The sequence below is a fragment of the Anomalospiza imberbis genome, chromosome 15, assembly GCF_031753505.1.
Source record: "Anomalospiza imberbis isolate Cuckoo-Finch-1a 21T00152 chromosome 15, ASM3175350v1, whole genome shotgun sequence".
Lineage (NCBI taxonomy): Eukaryota > Metazoa > Chordata > Aves > Passeriformes > Viduidae > Anomalospiza > Anomalospiza imberbis.
The window spans coordinates 4494416-4521730 of record NC_089695.1 but is presented as its reverse complement, the minus strand read 5'-3'; the positions used below and the strand labels follow the sequence as shown (position 1 = coordinate 4521730).

The window sequence follows — 27315 nt, the reverse complement described above, 5'->3', positions numbered from 1 at the left end:
ACAGAATCTCACTAACTTATTCCTTTGTCTTCAGGGAAGGAAATTAATTCTACATATCCTTTTGGGCTGGGGTTTCCTGGCTGTTTTTCTTTTATGGACCCTTCCCACGTCCTGCCTGCCAGCCCATTGTCCACAGCACTGGGTTCCTGCAGACACAAGGGGGATGTGTTTTTGTGAAGACAGAAACGTGAGCTCTCAGAGCCACATCCCATCAGGGGCAAACACCTAGAGGGAACCCCCAGGGCTGCCAGACCCTGCAGGAACCAGCACAGCTCAGATGTCAGGGAAAGCCACAGTGCCACTGCTCCACGCTCACAGCAGCGGAGCTTTTACAAAGCGACTGCATAAATACAAGGAATCATTCTCTGATGCACAAAAACAAAACCAACCAAACCAAAAAAAAAAAAATCCCAAAAAACCCACACCAAAACAACAACAACAAAACAAAACAAAAACCCACGTGCTTCTGTTAGGTCAAATCAGTGCAGCATCCAACAGTGAAAGTGTACTGCAAAAACTTTGTGCCCAAAGATTACTGGTGACAGCTTTATCATCATGCATATTAATGTTTGTCTGAGCTTTGAGCTGCAGGAAATATCCATCAGTTTTCAGTAAAACTGGAGTATCTGTTAATAGAATATTCAGTAGGTCATTTTATCCCTTTCCCCCCTAACTATAACATGGACAATTATTTAGTGACCTTAGAAAGTATTTTGATTTTTGGACTTTGCCTCTTCAATAAGTCACATATAAAAATATGTGATTACACAATGATCTTTAAAATCTGTTCAGGTCATTCAGAGAGTTCTAATACTTATAATTTGTCTCAATTTCAGCTTCCTTAATCTGTTTATATTTAGTTTCTAAGAAGACTAGCTTTGGACAAATTAACTGAAAAACAAATCCACAACTTTTCACTGTAATAGCTTTGGCTCAAAAACCTACTTCTGCTTATTAAAAAAATTCTCCAGACTTTACGTCCTGTGCTCCCCAGCACCCTTTGCCTGCTGTTATGGATAAACCATGAGATGAAAGACCTGATTGGGTAAACACTGATAGATATTGAGGCTTAAACATAAATATGTTGACTCTACACTTTTCTCACTTGGGCTTGTGCTGAAAAATCTAAGAAAGGGAGTTCAGAATGAAATAACTGTCAAAGACCAAGTGCATCATACAGCTATGATTATTCTGATTTTCAAAGCATTTATTTACTGTATTTACTGCAGAGGCAAAAAATACTGAAAACAAAGGAATTTGGAAGATCTTCATGGGAAGGGTCTGCTACCTTCAAAGGCATGCACAGCCAAAAGTAATGACACCCCTATATTGTTTTTATTAAAAAAAAAGTGAAAATTGTTTTGCTGATGTTTTCTCTTTTAAGTTCCCCTGAGAGCACGGATAATAAAAAACTGACAGTAACAGATTTCCTATTGTCTCTTGGAAACCATTTTCTCTTTGGAGAATTGATTTTTAGTAGCAACAGTGATGACACGTGGCAAAAGTTGTAGCTGATACCAGAGTTTTGTGGGCTATAATAAATCAAATCAATCTGGAGGCTTCCAAATGCAGGGAGCAGAGGCAGAGATTCCCATTTCACTGCTCTGTGCAAGGCTGTGGGGGGTTTCTCCCTTGAAGGAGGAAGATACTCTTTGATTAGCAGATCATTTTAAAGAGCCAAAAAACAGCAGTTGTCATTTAAATACTGCCCTCTGTTTCTGCCCATATGTGGCCGGCAAGAACAGAAGTGAAAAGACAAATTGTGGCTATTGGAAAGAGGGAGGCATGGTTTATCTACACTGTAACTCAGGGTAGAGAGCCCCACACCAGCTTTAATCAAGCTAGCATGCATATCAGAAGCAGGCCAGAAGACAGCTCCATATGGAATAATTTATTTGGCCATGAAACAGAATATATTAATCTGTGGTTGAATTTCAGGATTCATGCAACAGCTCAAATGTGACCATCCTAGTTTGCTAGAAATCAGGATCCCAAGCCAAACTTGAATGAACAAATCCAAATCACGTATCTTTCTTGTTTTTACTAATGAAAAGTGGGAATCCAAAGCTGTCTTGTAATTTGGGAGGCTGAAACTGAGATATCTGTTTTACCACTGAAACCACAGTGAAAGGTCTCAGCCAAGCAGCTCTGCCTTATTGCTTCCACAGACCCAGTACTGCCTATGTTGACAGTTTGATTCCACATTTATAGAACCAATTCACAACAACAACTGCTCTCTAAATTAACATAAACTTCTCCATCTGAATGTCACCTTATTTTTTTTTTTAATGGAAAATATCAATGTGAAGTTTCAAAGCGCTCAGGACAATCATCAGCTCCTCTGTCCTGAGCTTTGAGTGTTCAGAGCTCTCTCTCCTTTGGCACACTGAACAAACTCACCACAGACAAGCTATTTAATTTATCCCCTTTGGCCACTGTGCAAGTCATGGTGACCACTCGTGTCTCTGGGCCACGGGAAGGTGCCTTCTCCACCTTCCTGACAGCTGCACGTGGGGCCAGGTGTCCTCAAGACCAACCCAGGTTTGTTTCTGATAGTGAGAGGCAGTGGGTGTGAGACAGAAGCAGGAGCCAGCCCTGCAGATGCCTGGGGAAAGCTGGGAGGAGGCTCCCACACTCTGAGACAATGTAAGGATGACTTTCACAAGAGATTGTAAACAAATGGTTTCATCCAGAAAGCTGCTGAAAGCAGATACACTGGGAAGAAAGGAGGAGTGCAGAAAAGGACCTCCCAAGAAATAAACCACACATGGATATCTCTGAGAAGGCCCCCAGTCAGTATGAGGTGTAATTTTATTCTCAACTTAAGGACATTAGAGACAGGCATCTCAGCATTACTGGTGCCCAACCACTGGCCTGATTTATTCACTGATTTAGTGTGGGGGCTTCTAACTTCCCTTCAGATTGCATTCTAGCTTGCCTGCATAAAACTGAATCAATAGAAAGTATTTTGAAAATGCAAAAGTTTTCCACAAAGACATTTTTGGTGAAGAATCCAATGGAAACTCACACTCTATGACCAAGTGTATATAGACTAAGAGAAAAGTCTTTTCCTGTGGAGCACCCAAACATTGCTCAGATTCTATGAAGTCTTCTGGAGACCCGTTCTCATGACAGTTCCTGCACCAGAGCTTTCAGAGAAAAGCCACTCCTCCTGCAAATATGTAATCGTGTCTTTAGCCCTCACCTGCTCTGGCCTCCACGGGACAAATTGCACCAGAGGACAAATACATTGACACTAATTAAGTGAAAATTCATGACCACCTGCCCATTGCACCCTCCCTGCCCCCAGCTGCAGCCTGACAAAGCTGCAGCTCAGCTGCACTGCAGGAGTTGCACTTACAGCACTCGCAGAGAGCGGAGCCCGTTGAAGGCGTGGACGGGGATGCACCGGAGCCTGTTGTAACTCAGGATGCTGCAGAGGGGAGAGCAGAGTCACAACTCTGGGCTGGCTTTGGTTATTTCACAGCTAATTCAACCACAGATAAGCATGGAAAGCCACATGCTAAGCAACAAGAGATACACTAACTGCTCAACAGCTTAGGTGGTGTTGGAAGGCAATTAAAGCTCTTATCCAAACTTTGGGCTACTTACAGCGTTGATAACTGAGTCATGTTGCTGAAGGTGTGATTGGCCAATACACTGATGCTGTTGTTACTCAAATCACTGAAGAGACACACAAAGAAAATATCATTTCCATGTATGAATTAAGAAAAACGCCTTTTTGAATAGATTACATAATATTTGCACAGCAAAATGCTTGGAAGCAATTGAAAAGTCACATATTATCAACTGGTGTATTTTCTGACCAACTTTGAATGAGCTCTAGAGGAAAATCATATCAGACTCCCCAAAAAAGCCTCAGACTGAGAAACATTAAGGCATATTTCCAGCATACAGCATTCAATGAAAAGAACGAATGAATAAATGATACAAGTACTGCTGAATATTTACTGTTCCAACTTGCTTTGCAATGTATTCCAGGCACCCCACTTCCACATGCTTATCATACTGACAGCTACTAGAACAAAATTTCATTTTTCATTTTAAAAAGTCTTTTAGACTCAACCAGAACATTTTGTTTTGCTATTGATCTCCCTTGAAAAGTAAAATTAGAGATGTTTCTATAAAGGAAACACTCTTAAAACAAAGGATTCCAGTTTTTCATCCAGGTTGTTTCTGTCTGAGATTGCCCAGCCCATTGAACTGGAGTATCTGAACAGATGATTCCAACAGCATTTAAAAATTCCTGATAAATAGTTCAGGCAGGAAATTTCACTCCTGTGTATTTCAGGGAGCAATTTACAGAACAAAGTCTAGCTGTGTCTCTATCTGCATGACTGTTCATAGAAGAAACAGCTATGCAAATTGTCATTGCCTTAGCATTATAAATACTGCCTCATCTAGCACAAATTAACGTGTCTCCTCTGCTAATGACCTTTACAGATAAATCTGCCAAGTGAAACTGCAGCAGCCTGCGTGAGAGTTTTGTCCTCTCGGGTTCCTGCAGAGCAAGGGGCTTCTCAGGCACCTCACTCTTTATGAACATTTATTGGCAGCAGTGTCCACTGTGAAATTCTTTCCAAATTCAAATTACAGAAGGTTTTAGGGTTTGGTGTTGGTTTTTCCCCCCCCCACTCCAAATACCAATTATTTATGTTCCACCAACAGCACAGTGCAGAGTCAGGCAATTTCCCTGACATTGAAACCACGTGTTTCTTACATCAGTGTCAGGTGTCTGAAGGCAGAGAGCCCCTTCGGCACAGCAGGCAGATGGTTTCCTTCCAAGTATCTGAAAAAAAGTCAGATTTGACAATTACACAAACACATTAATGAGAACTCACATCACTCAATCTGCACCATGAACGAGGACAATATATAGTGAGTCACTAATGAAATTATCTTTGATTCACTGCTTTGAAACTCTAACAGCTTTTACTTTATAAATGAGTTACCCCACATGCAAAGCACGACAGCAGCTTATTGATTTACTTTATTTGTTTTAAAACTTGGAAGTGCATAAAGGATCTCTGGCCTAGAGCAAACAGAAATGACCATTTGGTTCTTCTGTGACAGCAGCTGAAGAAGGGGAGAAAAATTGCATGGCTTGTGCCCTGAACTTGGAGTTACCTTTCCCAAGTGTCTCCAACAGTGCTGACTGCTCCCTGACCCCGTGAAGGAGGCTTTGTCCTGGGCACGCAAGCTCCTTGTGCAGCTAGAATGGGAAGAGGAGCTGCACTCTCAGACCTCTGTGCTGCAAAAGGTCCCACTAATTCCAGCACCAACGCAAACATCCACAAGTTTGATGGCACATGCACCACAGCAATACACCCTCCTCACCTCTCCTTTTCACAGCACGCTGGTACTGGAGGACAACTTGGTATAAACTGAAGATCAAAGACCAAGCTCTCTTGGAGCAGAGGTTCTTCCTACATGCACTAAACATATTTAACAACATATCATGTGTTTCCAGTGTGGAAGTTGTTTGGGACACCACTGAATCTTTCTATGCAGACACAGGCATGGTAGGGCCTTTGGGGATAATCTTAAGTCCTCATACAGGCAAATAGAGCCTCCATTTTGCAGTTTTTCTCCACTTAAGAAACATGATCAGTGAGTTACTCAGCAAAACCCCCAAAAAACCACAATTCTTTTAAAAAGCTTTCCTAGAAGAGAGCGTGGGTACTCCAGTCTGCACAGCTGACTGTGGCAGCAATGGGATGTGGGCATTTTCCTGTTTATTACAATAAAATAGAGACAAAGCTGGAGGTTTTTTCCTCTCCCTTGGCTTTTAGGTACCCCTGGGAGACACCAAAGTAATAAGGCTCCAATGGGAAGTGACTACTGTGGTGCCATGGCACTGTCAAGATGTTTCTCCAGACATCTTCCAGAAGCAACATCTGCCTGGGAAACCAATCCATCCTTCTCAGAGAGCTCCGTGGAGGAGGAATGCATTCCTCCCTCCATAGGTGGGATGAAAGAAAAAATGATATTTCCCTTCCTTTCATGATGCTGCAGGGATATTTCCTGAGGTAGACATGGGGCAATGCAATTGATATGGAATGTTTTGAAACATAATCAAGTGTAGCCAGGAAATGCAGCCCACAGACATGAGAGCACTTAATGTGCTGCCTCTGCTGCTGAAAACAGAATCTGATAATCATGTTAAGAATTTTTATTCCTCACATACAGTTTCCTTGTCTTTGGCAACAGGCCTCCTTATTCTGCACTTACTATAGCAAAGAGTAATAATAATAGATTATCCTTGGGCTCTGTGTTCCCTTTTTACATTAACTGTAACAGCACAGAGATACTTGTATAAACTAAATCCAAGAAAATTTTCCCACCAACCTTATTTTTACATAATTCAAAAATAAAATCTAAAAAAACCAACAGAATTTCTCATGTAATGTATTTTGTAGCTGGCATTATTTCCCCTCCTTTTGTTTCAGCCTAATGACCTCTCAACATTTTCTGCTGCTTCAAATCTCTTTTGTGCTGAACTCCAGCTGAACTGCTCCAGCCAGCCTCACAGTTATCGCTTCTGCCTGTGCACAGGATCCCATCCTGGCAGAGTTACCCTGGAGCATGCACTGCAGCTCACCTCACTCCTTGCCAGAGTTAGGCTGGACTATGTGGGAATACCAGCTTCTGACCTTATAACCAAAAGAAATTACTTTCTCAATTAAAAAACCCTCCTGAACTAATTAATCTCTCCCTGCCAATGATCATGAGCACTGAGAGAGTTGCACAGCCAGCACAGCAGGGCCAGAGTCTCACTAGCCAGAGGAGAGGTTGGTTGTGCCACACTTACACCTCCCATGGATATCCGCATTCAGCAAGTGGAAAGCCACTTGCTTAATTTTGGCTAAATCTCTTAAATTATTGTGAAAATGGAGTTCCTTGGTAACTTCCCACTATAAATTGGAGAGTCTCAGTATTTAGACATGCATGTCACATTTCTAACAGGGCAAACCATGTCTCTTTCCCCCAGTCATGGTCTGCTGTGACTGCAGCAAAGTGCTGGGAGGCTGTGCCTTCCCCTTCATCCCAGAAAATCACTAATTTCAAACCCATGCCAGAGGGCAGGTTAAGGTTCTAGTCTTTATTCCAAATGTAAAATTCTAAGGGTTTCTAAAGGAAATCAAAAGCAGGTAATGTATTATGTATTTGGAATTTATATATGATTTTCCTTTAGGAAAGGAGACTCTTGCAATATGTTGAATTCTTCAGGAACATATTTCCAGGATATTCTCTTGTTGATCTCAATATGAAACAGCCTGCAATTTAAACAAACTGATGGTAGTGAGCCAAAGTTTTTCCCTCCTCTTCTGCTTGCTGGGGCAATCAAAAGTCAAGGGTGCACATTTTAATCCAGTGCTTCATGACTCAGACTAACCCAGACATGCAGACCCCTGGAGCTGAACTCCTACAGAAGATCTGCTTTGAATAGCACTGGATTTGCTCTGCAGCAATTTGATGTTTATATAAATGTGCTAGCAGAAAACTGCAATACTCATACCAGTGGTACAGTTTCTGAATAAACCCAATTTAACTCTGAAAAAGTACTGATAACACACTTTTCATGCATTCATAAGAATAATTCACCACTGCTAAACCTCTCACCCCATTATCCAAAGCGTGGCAGCATTTTCTAAGCTGAAGGCATTCATTCTGAAAGCACATTTAAGTGCAGGGAATTTGAAATAACCAAGGCTTTTAGGGCATAAGAGCTTGCCAATTATCAGGAGGATCTGGATGCAGGGTTTGAGGCAAACAACTGCAGCAGAGGAGGCGCCTCTGGCAGAGCTGGGGCTGCAGGGGCACCCCCTCCCCACCTTGCTAGGCTCAGCAGGATGGATGGGGGCTGCAAGCTGGACATAGTGAACAAAAGAATTATTCCTGAGGGCAAATGGGCAGAGACACAAAACTTTGTGTATTTATGAATACATCTATATAAATAAAAAAACAGCTGAAGCTCCAGATGCTTTGCCAAAAAACCCCTCAGAATAGCCATAAAAGAGTCAGTGCGGAAGGAAGATTAAATTTTTAATTCTTTCCAGTCTTTAGCCAAAGGAATATGATGTCCATGGCATCTGGTATGCAAAGAAATTCTGGTATGAATGAAGAAAAATACATGTCTAATTTTAATTCTGGGAATCAAGTTATTAATATACAGAGTCAAGACTGACTGTCAGTTGCCTTAAAATAGATGCTGACTGCTATCCAAAACAACCTCTTTTGCTTCCTAAGGTCTTTAGGCTCTTGTTTAAATATCAGATTGGAGGTTTTTGGTGCTTACCCTGTGAATGCTGCTGAGAATCCCCAAGTGTCAATCATGACTTGTAAGCAACAAGCAAATACCAGAGCAAAAATTGAAAAAAAAAAACAAACCAGAAAATCCCAGAATACGTTTTCAGCTCTCAAAGAAAGCCACCACCTTCCTACCTGGCAAGGTTTCTTCTAGAATGTGGCCAGGGGGGCTGGCACTGTGGGACAGGGCCTGCAGCAGCCCCAGGGCTCATCCAGCATCTTCCACACACACCATCATTGCACATCAAAAATTTAAAACCATGCATAAAAGATGACAGCTGCTCTTTTCCCAGCTTGTCTAGTTTTGTACTGAAACCACTTGGATTGGAGGTGATATAGTCAGCCCAAGGTGCCAGAGCATCGTGTAACAACTTGAATCACTGGGAATCCTTTCTGAACTGAGATGTCAATTCAGCCATAAAGCAAGCTCGTAGTAATCCGTGCTAAGAGGGGAAACTGGAGAGAGAAACCAGTTCTCAGGCTGTAATTGAAAAGGCACAAAACCTTTCCTCTAAATATTCCACAAAGAATGTTACATTACAAAAAACAAGATATTTGGCAATTTTATGTAGCTCTAAAATTAGGTTACACTCCAAAATTTTTAATGTCCATACCCAGTATCCTAAAATTTCATTTCCTAAAGATGGTGGTCCAGAAAAGAATTGGGCTGTGAAAGATGAAACATCCACAAAACATGAATTTTAAGAGCTTCAATTACAGCTTCTTGAGAGGAAACAAAAATCAAGTGTGGATCTAGGTTCAAATATGAATCATAAGCTTTGGCAAATTTGGACTCTGGGTTTTGTTCTATTTGTACACCAGAGCACAACCTCCATGTCTGACACATAGAAACGTGGCTGTGTTTGAGAGAAAATTCAACTTTAGTCTCTGCTAGTGCTAATGTCACCTTTCTGATATGTACTCAAACTTTACCAGACACTGAACATTTTATTTGATACTACTGATATTATTTACTTTTTTGAAACTATTAGATTTGAAATGCAGATTAAATCCTCTTTTTCATGAGGAAATAGAATGAAATTGAAGAAAGACTATTCTAGAAGTAGTAAACTGAATTTTTATGTTTTGTTTCTTTACATTGTCATTGGGAAAGAAAAGGTTGTAGGGGGAGGAGAAGTGTCCTGAAGGTTTTGTTTTGATTCTTATTACTTTTAGTTACTGCTAATAAATTTCTTTTTATACCTTTTTAAAGTTTTGAGCCCGCTTTGCCTTTCTCCTAATCCTACCTCACAGCAGAAAATAAGTAAGTGCACTAGTGATTAACCAACACTGAACTCACCACACATCTGTAACTAAAATATCCTCCACAGAACTCTCCCTTCTCTCAGTGGGAAAATCCTCCTCTCAGAAGATGAGCAGGATCACATAAACCTAATTGTTTCTCTCCTTTATTATCAAAGGAAAATTCCCCGATGCCTGTGCTGAGGGTCATTGTGTAAAACAGTGTGAATTGCCAGACAAACTAGAGCATTTGCATTCTCAAGCAGATGATTTTCATCAAATACCTCACTCCAGAGTTTCCCTTTGATCAGCAGCAAGAAAGGCAAACTAGAGAATGGTGCTAAACTCTTACAATATTCCACAGCTATCAGAACTGCTTTGGGCATATTTGTAGCATTGATCAGCAGAGCCCAGGTAAAAGCCACTGTTTTTAGTCACAAGTCAAAGGAAATCACAAATGCCTTAGAAACAGGAAAAAAAGGGTTGGGACTGGTGGTAAATACCTCCAAGTAAATATGAAAACTGATGTGTCAAATACATGAGCCTACCAGGCAGAACAAGAAACAGCAATGAGAGACAGAAGGTTTGTGAGGAGAGAAAGAGAAATGGCAAAAGTAATGCAAATATTAGCCTGCATTAATATAAATGGAAGGAAAAATAATGACTAACAATGATGTATGGGTGCAAGCAGATTTTTCTAACAATCCCACCAGTGCTATCCTATAGCTCAGTGTCATGACAACATTTGGAGTCTAGAGATGACATGATTAGTACATATTTATTCTAAAACACACCACACTCATTATGTTACAGCTTGTGCACACCGTCCACATAATTGCCTCCAATGTTTTTCCCCAGTGCAAAATGTTATTTGCTGTAGGTCCATAAAAGCAGCTGGATGCTGTCAGATAAGACTTTATTAGAAATAGACTATACTTTTGTGAATAAAAGGAAAAAACCTAGTGTTCACACACTGAGGTAATATATAAAAGGAGAAAGAGCATGGGAAACTTAGTTCAAACAGATTTAGGGAAAAAAGCTTAAAACACTAAGCAGCAGCAAGGCTGAGTTCCAAACTAGCTCATTGCATGAACATTTTACTTCTGAACATCTGGAGCAGAAAACTAAATATGTTCAAAAAACCCAAGGTTTCTCTTTAGGGCAAGCAAACAGTGGGGAAAAAATGTAGGCAGTATGTAAATATACAGTGGAGGAATATACAGTGAAGGAATTCGCAAGAAACAACATAATATTTTCCTGTTCTCAAGAAGCTGGAAGAAAGCTTGCCCATGATGACGGGGTTTTCTGCAGGAAAAGCTGGGAAATAGACATTTCTTGCATCATCATTCCTCTAAAAAGCACTGAATGATCTTTTCAACCCTGCTCTAGATGGAAGCCTTCCCTGCCAAGGTAATCCCCGCTCCCAGGGGTGGTACAAACCGAACACAGGGATGTCTCCTATCATTCCAAGCCCTAAATATGAAGGAGGTAATGGTTTTCACATGTCTTGTCTAAATATACATTGAAACAGAAACTCAGAATGAGCACTGAAAGGAGCGAGCCTGTGTCTCCTGTCCACCCTGCAATAAAACTTTGCTGGGGATCTTCTTTGCTGAGTGTACAGTGAAATTTGACCCAGAAAGGGTAACATTTCCCCTATGTGCCTGTGCAGGAGATATGCTTATTTTTGCACAGTGCTATTTAATACCTGTTACAAGGAAAGGATTCCCCTTTTAAGACTATTTTAAGACCTCTAAGAGAATTTAAAGAAATTTATGAGCAGGCTACATTCAGCCACAAGAGAGTGGTTTAAGCAGATACCTGACAGCTCTTTTTCTTAAACCACGTTGCACAAAAGCTCTGCAGCTTAATAAAAAGTACTGCAACCAGTGTGCCTGGAAGATGAATACGTCAGCAATGGAAGGTTATAAATGTCAGACTGGTGCATTCATAAAAACTGCACTGAATGCTCCCGTGCTCAGGCCTCCTGCAGGGAGGGAGCTGTGGGACACAGGGACAGGAGGCTCTGCACGTCCTTGTCACCCGAGACTCTGGGCTTGGGCAACTGAACAAGGCTAGACTCTTTCACCCTGTGCCCAGGAAGCTTTTGGGTTCCCTCTGCCAGGTTCCAGCTGTCCTCAAGATGAGGCAAAAGGCTGGGTTCCACTGGAGATGCTGCTTGTCACAGCAGCAATGGCAATTCTCAAACACAGAACAGTAAAAATGTGTAACTTCACACTGGTAACTTGTAACCTGCATGATATAGCACGTTATGGGCAATATCTCTATCTCAATCTGGAAGCAGAAGAAAGGCAAACAAGATTGATTATTTTTTATTTACTTACTTCATTCTTGTCACAGTTTCCACAAACACATGAAATTTCATGCTTCAGTACCTGCAACCCATCTTTTGGTATAGATACAAATAAGGAGCTCAGTTTATGTTGGTTGAGAGGAGAATGAGATCAGGATTGAATTTTGAGACAGCTGGGACAGATTCAAAGGTTATATTTGCAGAATATGAAATATTCAGAGCCAGGCAGTCCATGGCTGTCTGTGTTCTGCTGACACATTTCTGGATGGAAAGCAGAAAGCTGAACTAGAGCTTTGCACAGCCAAGAGGCTCCTGCTGAAGAAGACAGTCACGTAAACTCCTGTGAACTCAAACTGCTCACTTCCAGGCTATTGCCTCATTTGCCAAGAAATGGTTAAGAAATATAGCAGTTTTTAAGAATGTGAGATTAATTTTACTCTTTTTGTGAAAGCCATGTCATCAGGGTATCAGATAGTATCAGTAAAACTCAATATGCAAAATTAAAACATAAAAATTCCTCAGTGTGGCAGTGGAAATCAAAGTAACATCTGTGATATCTTACTGCTGGCAAGTTACATTTGAATGCAATGAAACCTGAACAAAAGCAGAGCAGAGATGACCTTGCAGACTTTGTAACACTGATGGCAATATATAAAGGAATTCAGGCCAGGAATTACCTTTTAATTCAATTCACTATTAACCATGCCCTGGTCAACAGTGTTCCAAGGATTCATTAATGCAAAGTTTCCATGTTGAGTTACCTCAGGCACTTCTATTACCCTCATTCACCAACAAAGCCTTGTATTTGTCTACAGCACTGGTAAAAAGGGTGTGAACCCCATTTCCCCCCCCCCCCCCGTGAAGGGAGTAAAGATAAGAGTAGGTACTAGAAAATAGCAGAACCAGGTTTTAGTTCATTATAAATTTCATCAAACATACCAACCAACTCAACCAATTATTTTCACATAGAAGTTTTGATGAGATTGTAACAAGTTTCAGTAATGACTCACCTGGGATAGATTTGAATAAGGGCCTAAAGGGGAAAAGCTCAGTATTTCTACTGCCAACTGCTTAAGTCAAGCAGTTCCACCAGGATATTTTCTTTCCATGGAAAGAAAATCCACTATAAAGTCCTAGTGAGACATAGATGAAAAGAAAACTAGAAAGATGGTTCTAAACTAGGATGAATTTACTTTGCAATATAATCTAATTATCTGTTATTTTAGCCATTTCATGAGGTATGGAGGAAAGCATTCTTTGTTTCCACCACCAGCTTCCTTTTTTTCCTTTTTTAATCTCCTCAGAGGATAATAAGCTCACAGCTGCGTAACTCAGGAACATATTTTCATCATCCCTTCAAACTGCCTGTTGTGAGCTTGGGCTCTCACAGAAGCACTACAGGATTATTTGATACTAATAAATGCATTTGTTCCTACACCCAGAATTAATGGGTACAAGGACAGATAAACTCTGTTCCCATTACAGAGCGATTTATTCAGTCAAGGGACAAATAAGAATAAGAATAATGGTCAGAACATACGAGAAGCACCAGAGCACAGATGACTAAAGTCAAAGGCAAACCCCCCATGGACCCACAAAGCCTCACTACAATGCAGTTTGATGAACTTCTCGAGGGAGGGGATAGGTAAAAGGTAACTTACAGCTCAGTCACGTCCTTGGGAATTCCCTTGGGCAGCATCCGCAGCCCTTTGTTGCTGCAGCGAACCACGGAGTCCACACAGGTACACTGGGAAGGACAAGGAGGGGAAAGCAAGCAGCTGCTCTCATCATTACCTGCACAGGGACAGAGGCAGAGTGTGAGGAAATCAGCATTCCAGCCCCGGGCACCCACCCTGAAGATAACTGGTGGCAAGGACCAGGGAGGGGCACCCTGAGTCCAGGGTGACCATCACAGCATTTTACACCAGATCCAACGCTTTGGATCACCCTGCCCTCATGCAAGCTCTTTAGGAAACATGAACGCTTCATAAATTGTATAGAAATATTTTACTTTTTTTTTTTTCCCAAGGAGAATCTACTTTGTAATTCTGCAAATTATAGTACAATCCAGTATGAATCCCAAATCGTCCTCCCATCCATAATATGCCAGCAGGAATGGAGAACTTGACCAGCACATTGCCCTTTAATTCACCTAGGGAGATGATATTCGCTATCTAGTCTCCTTTTGGAAGACTTTTTTAAAATTCAGCTTTTAGATGTTTATTTTTTTACTTTTCAAAGTCAGCCTGACACTTTGTTTATGATCTGAATTGTAAAGCCTCATTGTTTTCCACAACGATAACCAGGCAAACAACAAACTGAAGCAGCACACTTACAACTGCTGGCAATCCATCTGTGCACACTTAAAAATATCAACTTTCTCCAAAAATGGTTTCAAAGGTCCATAAACAGCAGATTAAATCTTGTAATTGAAGAACAATAGGGTTTCTGCAGTAGAAACCAACGCTTTGAAGCTAAGAACATTAAAGCATGGATTTTCCCCAAAAGCAACAGGCTTTGCAAAACATAAGGCACATGCCTGCTGCAGGATCACGATGCATGTGAAAGGAAACACTTAGTGGCACATTCTGGGGATGACAGGAGGGGAAGCACACAACTGTCTGTGAGCACAGGCAGCCCAAGCTGAGACCCAGAGCTCCCAGCCTGCTCTTTCCTTCTAACTGATGCAAGGACTAATTGAGACAGATCTGGTTCTTTCTTCTCTCTGCTGGAAGCACCCATGAGCATTGAGATTAAAGTAAAAGACTGGAAGTCCTGGTGCAAGATAACAGAATTACCCCTGACTGTATGGGTAGGAATCATTTGCATTCAGAGGGCTGGGGAGGCACCACCAGACTACAGAAGAACAGAGAAGATTTTTTTTTCTTTTCTTCCCCACTGAGTTTAATGACAGGAAACAAAATTCAAAGTCCTTCATAAACCTGCAGAAAGAGCATGTTTTTTCAGCATATTTAATTTTCCCCTTGTGTTCTGTTTTACACCCTGCCACCACCTACTTTCCATTTGCCTCAACTCCAAGTCACTGCCTGACAGAGAAAGCTCCCAACTGTGGAATGACATTTGGTGCACCAGGATTCTTCTTTTCTCCCAAGTGTCGAATGTCAGTCTGTGAACCAGGATTTTGGTTGGTTTGAGGCTTTTTTCTCTCAAAATTAAAAGTGAATTATTCTTTTATGACTAAACTTGTGTCTCTTGAGCTCTGAGCACCAGAACCTGGCCCTGTTGCCAGATTGCTTGACTGGGACAGAAATTAATTTTTCCTCTAAGTAGGGAACTTCTATCACTCTTATTGTCTCTTTTGATATGACTAACTGCACCTCCAGCCTCTCTGGTCTCAACAAGCTGCAAGTCAAGTTAGCAGGGCATTCATCAGGCAATATTCTCCTTACTAGTTTCTCTAAAGTCTTCTTGACCAGAAGACAAAAACTACCTGAAGAATGAAAGAAATGCCAGGGTATTTTCTTTTAAACCCACATAGACTCAACAAAACATGAAGCATTACTGAGTCATTTCAAATAATGTCTAAGGTTTTTTTTATTTCCCTGTATTCACCTTTTACTGGTGACCCTGAACAGTATCCAAATCTAAGAGACTTTCCAAGCAAGCAGGACTCCCACTGGTATCAGAGTATTAACAATGAGGAAGGAAGGCCCGGGATTACACCAGCATTAGACAAAGCAGAGCACTTGTCTACAATAAATTCATTCTTATATTTAGGTGTAGATAGCAGGAATTCAGAAACTGGAAATCAAGAATAAAAATATATCACTGATAGAGAGCAATGATCTTCAGCTCTAGGCCTTTTTCACCACGACACCAAAATGTTTACTGAGCAGCACTGCTTGCTAGGGAGGAGCCTTCTCAGCATTACCACAAGTGCCAAATCAAACTGAATTTCCTTACCATCACAGGTGAAGTCCTGGACATCTACATCTTGGATTGGAATATCCTTTAAGAAAAAGGGTTTCAAGCAGCGTGGATTTCCACTGACAATTCTCTTCTTCCTCAGCCATTTCCCCAGCCAGGCCAAATGGCAGTTACAATTAAAGGAGTTTGCCAGCAAATTACTGAAAGGGAACAAAACATGATTCCATTACACATGAACATACAGAAATGCTAAAATAACTACAGAAAGATGAGGGCCTCCAAGTCCAGGCTCTTTCCTGTGTTCCTGTGAGATCCCTCCTCCATCCTGCGATCTGGGAGGTTCTATGCAGGTTTTATATCAGGGCTGGGATTATAATTAAAATATATATAGTTATGCATATATAGACATATGTTTATAAACCCAAATACTTAAAAATATAATTTAAACATACTTACATCACTACCAGGGCTGGATTTATCATGGAATTCAACCCAAACTACGGCTCACACCCAAGTCTAAACTCACCTCACAAACTGCACCCACGTGTGCATGATCTCTACCATGACTATGTACCTGCCCCAGCACTCCCATGCCCTCCCTCTGCCTCTGTCCCAGCCCACACAAACCAGAGCCAGGAGGGAGCCACTGGCAAGCTGAATTTGGGATTCCTATTCAAATGGCAAGGATAGTGCTGTATATGTACATACATACATATATAAAGCAGCACTGTCATCTTGAGCCACTTATGAAGATTTCTCAGGTCTGGATACCTGCAGTGAAAAGCATCTGTTCTGCTGCCTTTGTGGGGTCTGCTTCAAATCTTGCTCCAGCTCCTGAAATACCTTCCATCCAGAGCTGCAGCCTTGGCATGGTGCTGTGGTGTGCAGCCACCAAAGCAATCATCTGACACCTCTACGAGACGGATGGAGCCTTAACACAGCCTGGCTTAGCAGCTCTTTCCTAACTTAACTTCAGATGAAGGAAAGAGGCTGAGATCCCTGGTAAAAAGGGAGAGCTGTCTGTGCTATGTACAGAGACAGGGACAATCAACAGCCTCAGTCTGAGGCTGCCTCACGAAAGAAGAATGAGCTGTCAGGGCCTGTGCATGGAAAATGAAGTATCTAAACGAATAGTGATGGAATATTCACATCATGTATGAATGTGTCCAAGAGTTAGCATTTTGGTAGCACAGAAAGAAATGCGATAGTGAAATTTCTTTAAATCATAGCATATATTTTAAGACAAGAAATTTGAAGGCAAGAAACAGGCACTTCAAGTGCAGGTGTAGTAGCTGAAGTAGCTTTTAAGTCTTCACTTTCAAGATGCTTTCACAAACCTAAATAGGCAGTCAAAATCACATTAGGACTTCAGCCAAACAATTCCTTCAGAAAACAATAGTACTGAAGACAAAAACATGTGGCACAATTGAGGTGGGGCAGTTAGAAAGCAAATCCCAAGCAACTCCTAAATTCTGTAGGTTCTAGGCCAAAATCACACAGCCACAATTTGATTTACAGCTGCTCTCAGTGCTGCAGCACAGCCTACTTCAATCACTCCTCTGCCCTGCAGCTCTGGGGTTAATCCCATGTGGATTTAACACAGGCTTATGGACATTGTGGAGAAAGGAGAACTGGGGGGAGCAGAAAACTCAGCATAACGTTATAAAAATACTCGATTCAAATGCTGCAGAAAGGTGAGAAAACCAACAGGTTACATAAGAGCTTTCATACAGAAGGTGCAAAAAAGCACTGAAAGCAATACTCTAATTCTAGCTGCTTTCCTTCTGAATTGTTTTCCATTTTCTTTAATCCATAATGGGACCACATGCAGGATGCTTTGTATATTTTCCACACTGATACACTTTGGCATGAGCAGAGTGCCTGAACCAAATGTCTAAACCGCCGACGCCGAGTGAGCCAGTGCTTCAAAGGCCATTTGTTCCACTGATGGAAGAGAGTGAGATCATATTCACAGAACTGCTTCCATGACACAAAACCTCAGAATTAAATCATCTACAACTGGGAACAAACAGCAGGTGTGCATAATCAGGTTTCTGGAAAACCAGCAGCTCTGGAGGTAAAGGACATTTTGCACATTTAGAGAGCATCTTACCAAGACATATCAAAAACTTTCACAAGCATCCCATCTGCAAAATGCTCCATACTAAAAAATAGTTATTATCCCTGTCTAGAGAGGAGAGATTGTTTTGACTTAATGTAACTATCCACAAAGCCTCCTTTTCTTCTTAGCAAACACAGGTTAACATATGATGTAAAATTTTTGGACTCCTTAGTTTAGAAGTTGGATTATGCTTTTTCTTAGGAAGTAAGAAAGAAATACATTGTTACAGATAAAATCAACAAATAAACAAATCTCCCATTTAGAAATTCAAATCACTCCAGGCAAAAAAAGGACAAATTTATCTTGTCAGTAATTCCACACATCCTTCTGCCACTTTAGCAACATCTAGATTTTATCCTTTTCCAACTTCAGAGCAGGGATTTTTAGCTTTAATGCAGTATCAAAGTCACACATGTCCCTACATACATGCTCTTTCCACAGCAAAACTGTGATGCAGCTTTTGATAGAAATGTAAGATGAAGTCTCTCCTTAAACTATCACATGGATAAAGAAATTTCCTACTTGACTTGAAATGGAATTGAAAGTCTGGAAAGGCTAATTATTTGTCAAAGCCTTACTGAGGAAACTGACTATTCAAGTGGAGTTCTGAAATCAGAAACAGTAATGTTGGGCAGAAAAATTGATGTGAAAACTCATCATTAATAATCAGAGTTCCTACACATAGAATAGTGATTTACCCACTCAGACAGAAATACAGCAATCAAACTTTTAGCAGAGATTTTGTACTAACAATAAATTCAGAAGTGTTTATTCAAGGACATAGACATATTTTAAAAATCAAGGGGAAATAGAAGTCTTGAGGAATGAAATATGCATATCCTACTACAAGTGCCTCTTCAAAATTACAAAGAAGTCACAGAATATTAACTATTTAAATGGATTCTAGTGACCTGTTAGAAAAACATGCTGGAACACATCTGGATGTTTTTGAAATTAGATTGAAAATATGTTCTGGAATTCAGGTTGAGTTTATACAAGAATAGCTATATGTCATTCTGGCATTAGCTCCATACAGGTATTTTAATAATAATCCATAGAAAAGCAGTTCTGCTTACAAATATCTGTGCAAGGACTAAAAGACGTGACTGAATTCTCCATGTGAAGAAGTGCAAGTGCACTTCAAGTTAAGATGCTACAGTGCCTAGTTTGAACAACATCAAAATAAAAATTGCTGTTTTTTCTATAAAATAGATGTTCTTCCTCTATGGAAAATCATTAGATTGGGCATTATTTTCAGAGCTGTTCATATTTTGAGAGTATCAACAAGACTGACTCACAAAGTGTAAGAACAAAAGGAGCAATGTTCTTTAGTGCTGTAAATATGCCCCTATAAAAGTGGAAATGGAACACTGCATGAATTTTTGTTTCCCATTGATAGATGTTAAAGAAAGGCATTAAAATACCCGATTAGCTCCCCGAGTGTGGGGTGGACAGGGAAAACAGTCACACCATCTAACTTCAGTGGTTTTTGTCATCCAATAAATCCACCTACAACAGAGTGCTGTCGTGAAATGAACAAAGCTGAATTCTGCATTTATATGGCAAAAATCACCATGGCCTCAACCCAGGGACTAAAGAAGTCAAAACCACACCTTTTCTGCCTGTAGAGCAAACACAGAATGAAAATGTGTCAAGGAACAAGCTCTTCCACCAAGACACAGCTAGGAACCAACAGGATTATAAATCAGTGCCAAAGCAATGCATTCTAATCAGCAGCAGCTTTAATTGCTCTCGCTAGAAAGTGCAACAATCTTTTCCCACAGATTAAAAAAGAAAATAGGCTATTTTTTAACGAAATATGACAAGGACAATTCTATGAAAGCAAGGTAGGGGCTTCACAGACTGATTCAGAATCCCTGCACAAAGGGAGCCACGGAGGGAAGCACAGAGACAACAGAGAGGAGCGGGCAGGCTCTGCCTGCAGCACAGTGACAACAAGCTTCCAGCAAGTGCCACTCGCTTTGACCACAGACTTGAAAACAGTCAATAAAAATAATCTGCTTGTGTTTCTCTCTTTGTCCATCAATTTCGAGGAGATTCTTGGGACTACACAATGTAAAAGGAAAGAAAATTCTCTGTTCCTTATGCTGCACGGAGCTAATGCCAAAATGATAACTGATTTGCTGGTGAAAAGTTGCCACAGCAAAGGGAAAGTGTCAGCAACAAAACAGCTGAGATTCAACACTTCCTTCTTTGCCCAAACATGATGAAGAATGTTTTCCAATCCTGAAATGCAAGAGGTCGAGAGTTTATTTTGACTGGACAATTAGGCTGTATTTTCAAGACAGACAATTTCCATTAACAGCAACACCAGGGTCCCCTCTCACAGCTGGGAACAAAAGGCAGACTTTCTTTCCATATTTATCAGTCTGTACTTTATTAAAATGGACACACTAAAAAACCATTCACAAGGATTTAAGAAGCATGGGAAATATTTCAGAGAATGACTGAGAAGTGTAAGAGAATTAAAATAAAGCTTAGGTTGGGATTTTCAAATTCACATTCAGTAAGACTATTTTGTCTTCTTCAGATGCTCTGAAAATCTAAGAATTAGCTAGGAGACTTCTGATGTTTAACTAATTTAACTGAAATCCAAGAAAGCTGTTCTTACAAAATCAGACTCTACTGACACTAAAGCAGCTTCAGGGAGCTGAGTGTGTGATAAGCTACACTCTTTGAATCTGCAGAAATTGTTTTACATGACCTTCTCCTGCATGTTGCACTGGGCTCTGACACAGCAAAACACAGCCATCCTGCCTGAGGCTGGCAACCTCCAAGTGCTTTCAGCCACTCCAGCTGAAACTATTCAATTTTTTTTATTTTAACGCACACCTTGTATCCTCCAAACCTGTGATTTCAGTAGGATGGAGTTTTCTTTGTCTAGATGACATTTTCCATATAAACTGAAACGTTGTCTTTTTTATAAGGAAAGCACAGAAGAACAGCACCATGACATGTTCATCCCATAAAAAGTTAACTTACATTGTAGACAAAGAGACCAGTGTGCTGAAGGCTCCAGGGGTGATGGTGCTGATGTGATTGTCATACAGAGACAGGAGCCTCACTGAGCTCAGGCCAGCAAAGGTGTCGTTGTTTATACAGCTGATGGAGTTGCTCCTCAGCATCCTACAAGGATTAAAACAGGGAATTAGCAACCACTGGGTTATAATTTCAGGATGGGAGGTGCTTTACCAAGGGCATCAGGAGATGCTTTGGAAATCATTCTGTTTTTACTGATTGCTGAAGTAGAACACAGCTAGAGGAGGGTTAGATTCACATAAACATGGTCTTGTGAATTTAAAATGCATCTCTTCCACTCAACATCAGAGGCTGATGGGAGCTGCACATCTGAAAGCAATATGCAATTAAAATTATTACTAGTGACAAACCTGAAATAAAAACTAAAGGCTCAATTTAATAAATATCTGAGTGTAAACTGAGACGTATTTCAGAGATCATTTGAAAAAGACTGCCAGAAATGTGTGACAATAACAACACTGGCTGCATTACGTCTCCTCATATCCTGGATGTTTTTTGTAATCCATACTGCAAAAGTATGGAAGGAAACAGTACCCTCATTAAAAATCAAGGAATATCTTAGGAAAGATTTCCAGACCTGGCACAGGCTCTGGAATGTCATTATCATCATTAATTATGCAGACAAAACCCAGTAATCATTCTATAAAATGGTCTTTGCTTGGTGCTTGTACCAGATGAATCAGTGCTGTGTTTTGGAAGATACATCTCTCTGAGTTGTTATGGTAACAATGAACTCAAACAATAAAGACCAATTAATCTGAAAGACTGGAAGATCTTGTTTCACTCCATTGCAAAAAAGGCTCATGTGTATTTGTTAGACTGCATGCCAATCAATATCTGGGTCTGTAAACATCACTGCACTGTTGTGATATTCTTACTTAGGTGAAAAATCATTCAGTAATTAAAGCACACTACCAAAGATCCACAAAAAGCATGCAGCTTCTGCTGCTGTTGCAGTGAATTGATCCTCCAAACCGAGGAGGGTTAACTCCTGGGTATCAAATTCATGCATTGGAAATTCAGACTCCCTTAGGAGTTTGAATTTAAATCTCAGATTGGTATCTGCTAGCTGGGCATTGAAATGCTACATCAATGCTACCTGAAAATCACCAGGGATAGTTTAGATATGGCTGGGAAAACATTGACAGTGTCATCACAGACATTGCCTCTTTGAGGCTAAACACTGTGCTGCTTTTGCATCACTGTCTCTTTGCAGTTACCACCAGAGTACGGTCGTACAGAGTACGGTCTCTGTAACTTTGGGATTGCAGCTGGGGTGAAATTGTGTCAGGAAAGACCCACAGGGCACAGAGACACACTTTTGCCAGGTCAAGAGCACAAACTCTAAAATGAACAGGTAGTAAATGAGAGAATAAGGCCCTTAGTGGCTTAGCAGCAGGAGGAAACATTTCTCCTGCCCTGTATGGAACGTATCAGGCAGCAGAACTGCAAGATGGGATGGATGAATTTGAATGCCAATATATCCTGCACAGTGATTTGTTACATTGCAGGAACACACAGTCTTTTAAAAGCTGGACCATGACCCTGACAAATGCAGCCCCTTTGCAAAAGATTACTATTTTAATGCTGAAAGAAAGTCAATTAATGGATAGCAATGTATGTCCCTCAAGCCAAACCCTTTGGTTTCATATCAGGGTTCACCATGCACTGTGTGCCCTTCCTGAAAGAAAACTTAGACTCAAAAATCCTCATATCATGCTGTGTATATTTAGACTGCTTTATCAGCTGGGGGAAATGTAGGTCAGGTCAGCAGGATAGCTTGAATGTTAAGCATCTTTTTATTAAAAAATGCTGAATTTTGTTTAGGAGCACTGCCACAGGCTGCTTTACAGTATAAAATTTTATTTAATATCTATGGGCAGTATTTTCAAATCCCTTAGTAAAGTGCATACATTAAATTGAAGAACAGATGGCTGTAACTACAAAAAATTTAATGGAACAGCAAAAGTTCCGTATTTGTCATTACAGAACAAAGTCCTTGAAATGAAACTTGAATTTCTTTTTACACTTGAGTAAGGACTGTACTAATTGTGTCATGTTACCTTGTAACATAAGCAGTATTTTTGCTAATGAATAAATTGCAGTTTTTAATTGTATTTTGATTCCTGGAGTCTGTTTCTTGACAGCCTCACCTAGTCAAGTGCTTTCTTTCTACAGCACAGCTCCAATTTGGGTGGAGGAACAGTGGAAGGATGGACAAAGAGACAGCAAACATGTTCCTGAATGTCTTGTTTCCACAGGAAATAACAAAATAATAAATGCATTAAATGACTGGAAGCGCACAAATTTGACACATGACAAATGTGGTTCCCCATCATGTCAGTCCTGTGAAAATCTGTCCATTTTACAGAAACAGCACATGAATCTCAAACCCAGGACTAGAGATAGATTGAAACCCTCAAGGCCCAGCAGTAGCACTGGCTGTGTAATAACAGATATTTTAGCAGGCACTGCTGAACCTGAGCACTCCCCCGCTGCTCAGAGGGGAACAAAGGCAGGGCTCTCACTTACAGGGTCTTCAGCCCTGTGAGGCCCCGGAACATCCGTCCATGCACGGATTCCAGCTGGTTCTCTGTCAGGATCAGCTCCTGCACTCCCGAGGCTCCGTCGAACGCGCCCTCCCGGATCTCCTTGATCTTGTTGTTGCTCAGATTTCTGGAAGGACACACCCAGTGACAATAAGAAAATCAGTAGTGTTTTATTCCAAACATCACACTGGAGGGAGGGAGATGGGAAGAATTTGTTCCTTTTAGTGGTTGTCTAGAGAGACCTATCTATTCATTCAGCAAGGAGAAATTCAAAGGTATTCCTACTGTTCTCACAAATAGCCCCCTTGCACTCATCAAAACCACAATTATTTCAGCTATATCAAGATAATTTAAATTAATGCAGCTACCAGCTTTTAATACTTCTTGTAGTTCTTTCTTATCCATGTCTCTGGAAACAGTAAGTGGGAGTTTCCAGCATCTGATTCATGTCCATGTAGTTATGGACAATGCTTGGGTATGGGTGCTCATCTGGCAAGAGTCAGTTAATGTTACTGCCACTGAAATGGTGTCAGAAACTGAAATAAGGACCATTTTTATTCACTGCACCATGTATCTGATACCAACTTTGGTATGTGCACTTAAATAAAAAAACACCACTCAAAATGAAACAAGTATCCCTTAATTCTCAATTCACAGCCACTGCAATACACAGCACTATTTTCTAAATATTTACTCTGCCTATACAGACTCAAGATGTTTGCTTATAGATCCATATTAGAAAACTTTGATCTACAAAGTCAAATGGAGTTCTCCTGAAATGCAAAATTAATCTTTTAAATATTTCATATTTGTGAAAACCCCCATGAACAGACAATTCCTGAATGATAAAAGTGCCATCAGAGAGGCATAAAAATAAATGGCCTTTAATTATTTAAAACATTTATATAGAAGGTCTTAAGCACATTAAAACTTTGAGCCTGAGTCCTTCAAGTATTTCCCATGATGTCCTGTATAGTTTATGATGAATAATTCTATTTGTTGAGGTCTATGACAGGAAACATTGGTCTTTGTTTTACTACCTACAACAAAAAGGAGAATGTACAAGATATATTCTTGCTCCCAAGAAGATGCTAAATTCCAACACCATTACTCATGCAGAATAACATATTATTCCAGAAATTATCCCAGTACAGACACAGCATGAGTAAGAGTTTCAAAATCCAATTCCAGGTGATATAAAACAAATGACAAGGTATCAGATTAACACCTGGGCTATTCTGCTCAGAAGAGCTGGCAATCTTACTGGGATAAAAGTTGACAGAAGACATGGAAAGAGGACAGCTTGGCCTCAGATAGAAATAATGTGGGTCTTGCTCTTTTCAGAAGTCATCACTTAATAAAAAAAAAAAAAAAGAAAAAAAGAGCCTTGGAAATATGTTTCATGTGGGAAACTGGAGTACACTGGTTTATGTCTGCTGAACAACTGTCAGAGAGTGGGCCCTCCAGCATGTGGCCCATCACCTCTTGTGCTTTCTTGTGATCAGAAAGAATAGGAGCACGCCAGCAATCGGCCAAAAATAACATAAAAACATCTAGAAATACTTACAGGCAGATTTCTCTTTCCAGAAGTTTAGTGCTTTGTGCTAACGCTCACATGAAGAGTTTATGTTCAGTGTCAAAGCAAGTCAAGGGAGGATATTCTGACATATGCATTTAATTCTGGGGCTCAGCTATTTCTCTAGTGGAAATGTTTATAGCTCAGCATCTCTTTTGAATGCTGGCATAAATAAATGCTCCCAAAGATGCCCCTCCTGGTAAAGATCATGCCACGATGCATATTTGCACAGAATAAGTAAGTAAATGTTTGTGATGGGAAGGGAGGGTGAGTTACTAAAATAGACAAAGACTTTGCAGATTGCAAACTGACCTACATTTGTAGTTATAAAGTTTTATTAGTTAATTTTTACCATATAAAAGATATTTAGGTACATGTATTAAAACATGGGGGTAATTCTAATGGCCTATTAGATACTGAAGGCAGAAAAGAGCAAATATTGGAGACAAAAGGTGGCCACCATCTGCAAAGGAATTGGCACCTTTATACAGTGCTAACATCTGAATTTTAATTGCTGCCAAAGGACCTCAGCAGATAGGCAACTCTGCTCATTTGAGTTAATAATGCCTGATCTTTTCAGCAAGACAGAATTACCCATAAATATGCCAGCAGTCTTAGAAGAAGCCAATTATAAATTCCTTTCCCATGCAAAAGATTTGAAAATCCAGGATTATGTTGAAATCAAAGTTGCAAGGCAGAGAAAAGAGAAGCTCTGCAGTAATAAATAGGTAAAGATGTTACAGCCCTGCAATCCTGCCTGGAGTATTGTCAAAGCAGATGTTCTGCCAACCGGGATTTTTTTATTTGTCTTCTTGAATTAGAGTTTCCCATATCAGAATGCAACAAAAAAAAGTGGTAGATGACAACACTCAGTCACCAAAGGGGAAAAAAAAGTTTCTTCCCAAAGTCTGAACAGATAGAATAATAAACATGAGAAATTACATACTTTTCAGTCTAGATTTACCAGGAAAAAGAATCAGCTGGTATAAAGCTTAAAAAATGAAAGCATTATAACCTTTTGCCTGGTCTGCAACTCTGAGACCTCTAACTCCATCCTTCCCAGCTCTAAAAGATTCTTTTATATGTGATCATCACACTTGACGAGGAATTTTTTTATCAGAAAACGCCTACTGACAGTTTATAGCAGACTCCCCCTATAGAAAAGCCCCATCCTCTTGCAACACTGAGCTTCTAACAGGAATTCTTCTTGAAATGCTGGAAGACAGTGGAAAAGAAACTGAGTTTTGCAACTCCTATGCCCTCTGGCAGGACTCAAATGGGAACCAGCCTGGCCTCAGCCTGGTAACTCCTGAAGGCTTAGTCCATAAGGACTTCCTGATTTACTCTGGTGATAACATTTAGTCCTATTTTCAGACTTTTATTTTGGGCAAGAGGTCAAAATAAATTTCCAGAAAGCCTGGGTCTGCTTTATGGGGGGCTGTGAATAGGAAATGAAGAGATCAAGAAGCTATCAAGGTGACATTGTTCACACAGCTCACTTTTCAGTCACATTTTATTTACTTTATGGCTGAAGTTTATAATAATATTATTTCTGTTGATCTCATAACTTCAAGAGCAAGCTGGATTCTATTCAGACTTAATAGAAGCCTTCACCCTGCTGTACCTGCTGGGGCAATGTCAGCATTCCAGCTCCCGTCTGCTGAGTTACTGACACACCTTCCCATCTGGAAAACCCCTGAGCCCAGCCCCACCACGAGGGATCTGCTTGGTCTCACCTCCAACCCTACAGTTTATCATAAAACCAGCCTGCTCTGAGTGGGGATTCCCTAGAATATTTCTGTCTGCTGGAGATGTGTTTGGAATCCTTAAGCATGTGTCAGGAGGAAAAGCCCAGTGCTGCTGCATTCCTCTGGAGGATGCTGAGAGGGTTTTACAGCCTTTACCAATAGTCTGGCTGGGTTTGATGGTGTGAGCTGTCTTCAGGAGCTGCATGGCACTGAAAGTCTTAAATACTCCAGACAGACAGTGAATTGCACCCAGTGACACTCCTGCACTCATCCAGCAGAGCAGACTGATGGCCTCCCTGTAAGAACCACACTGAGCCCAAATGCCACAAATCACAACACACTCCTCAACCCCATTTCCAGAAAATAAATCTGTTTCTGTGTAACAAGTGACAGATGACTGCAACCTCATTTGCCATGGCAAAATTCATGCTTAGGGGAAGGAACAACAGGTAACAGCTGTTTGCAAGGGCACAAACTACTTCTGC

At 40.5% G+C, this 27315-nt stretch overlaps 1 protein-coding gene across 4 annotated transcripts in view; it reads right to left on the bottom strand.

Moving 5' to 3' along the window:
- The window catches only part of SLIT3 (slit guidance ligand 3), a 483584-nt gene that overhangs the window by 77764 nt on the left and 378505 nt on the right, over positions 1–27315 (bottom strand). For all 4 annotated transcript variants that reach the window (XM_068205597.1, XM_068205596.1, XM_068205599.1 and 1 more), the window contains 7 exons: positions 23490–23633; positions 20901–21044; positions 15812–15975; positions 13549–13681; positions 4742–4810; positions 3613–3684; positions 3362–3433 (listed from right to left, as the gene is read on the bottom strand). In XM_068205597.1, coding sequence (XP_068061698.1) covers positions 3362–3433; positions 3613–3684; positions 4742–4810; positions 13549–13681; positions 15812–15975; positions 20901–21044; positions 23490–23633 — 798 coding nt within the window. The remainder of the gene's footprint in view (positions 1–3361; positions 3434–3612; positions 3685–4741; positions 4811–13548; positions 13682–15811; positions 15976–20900; positions 21045–23489; positions 23634–27315) is intronic.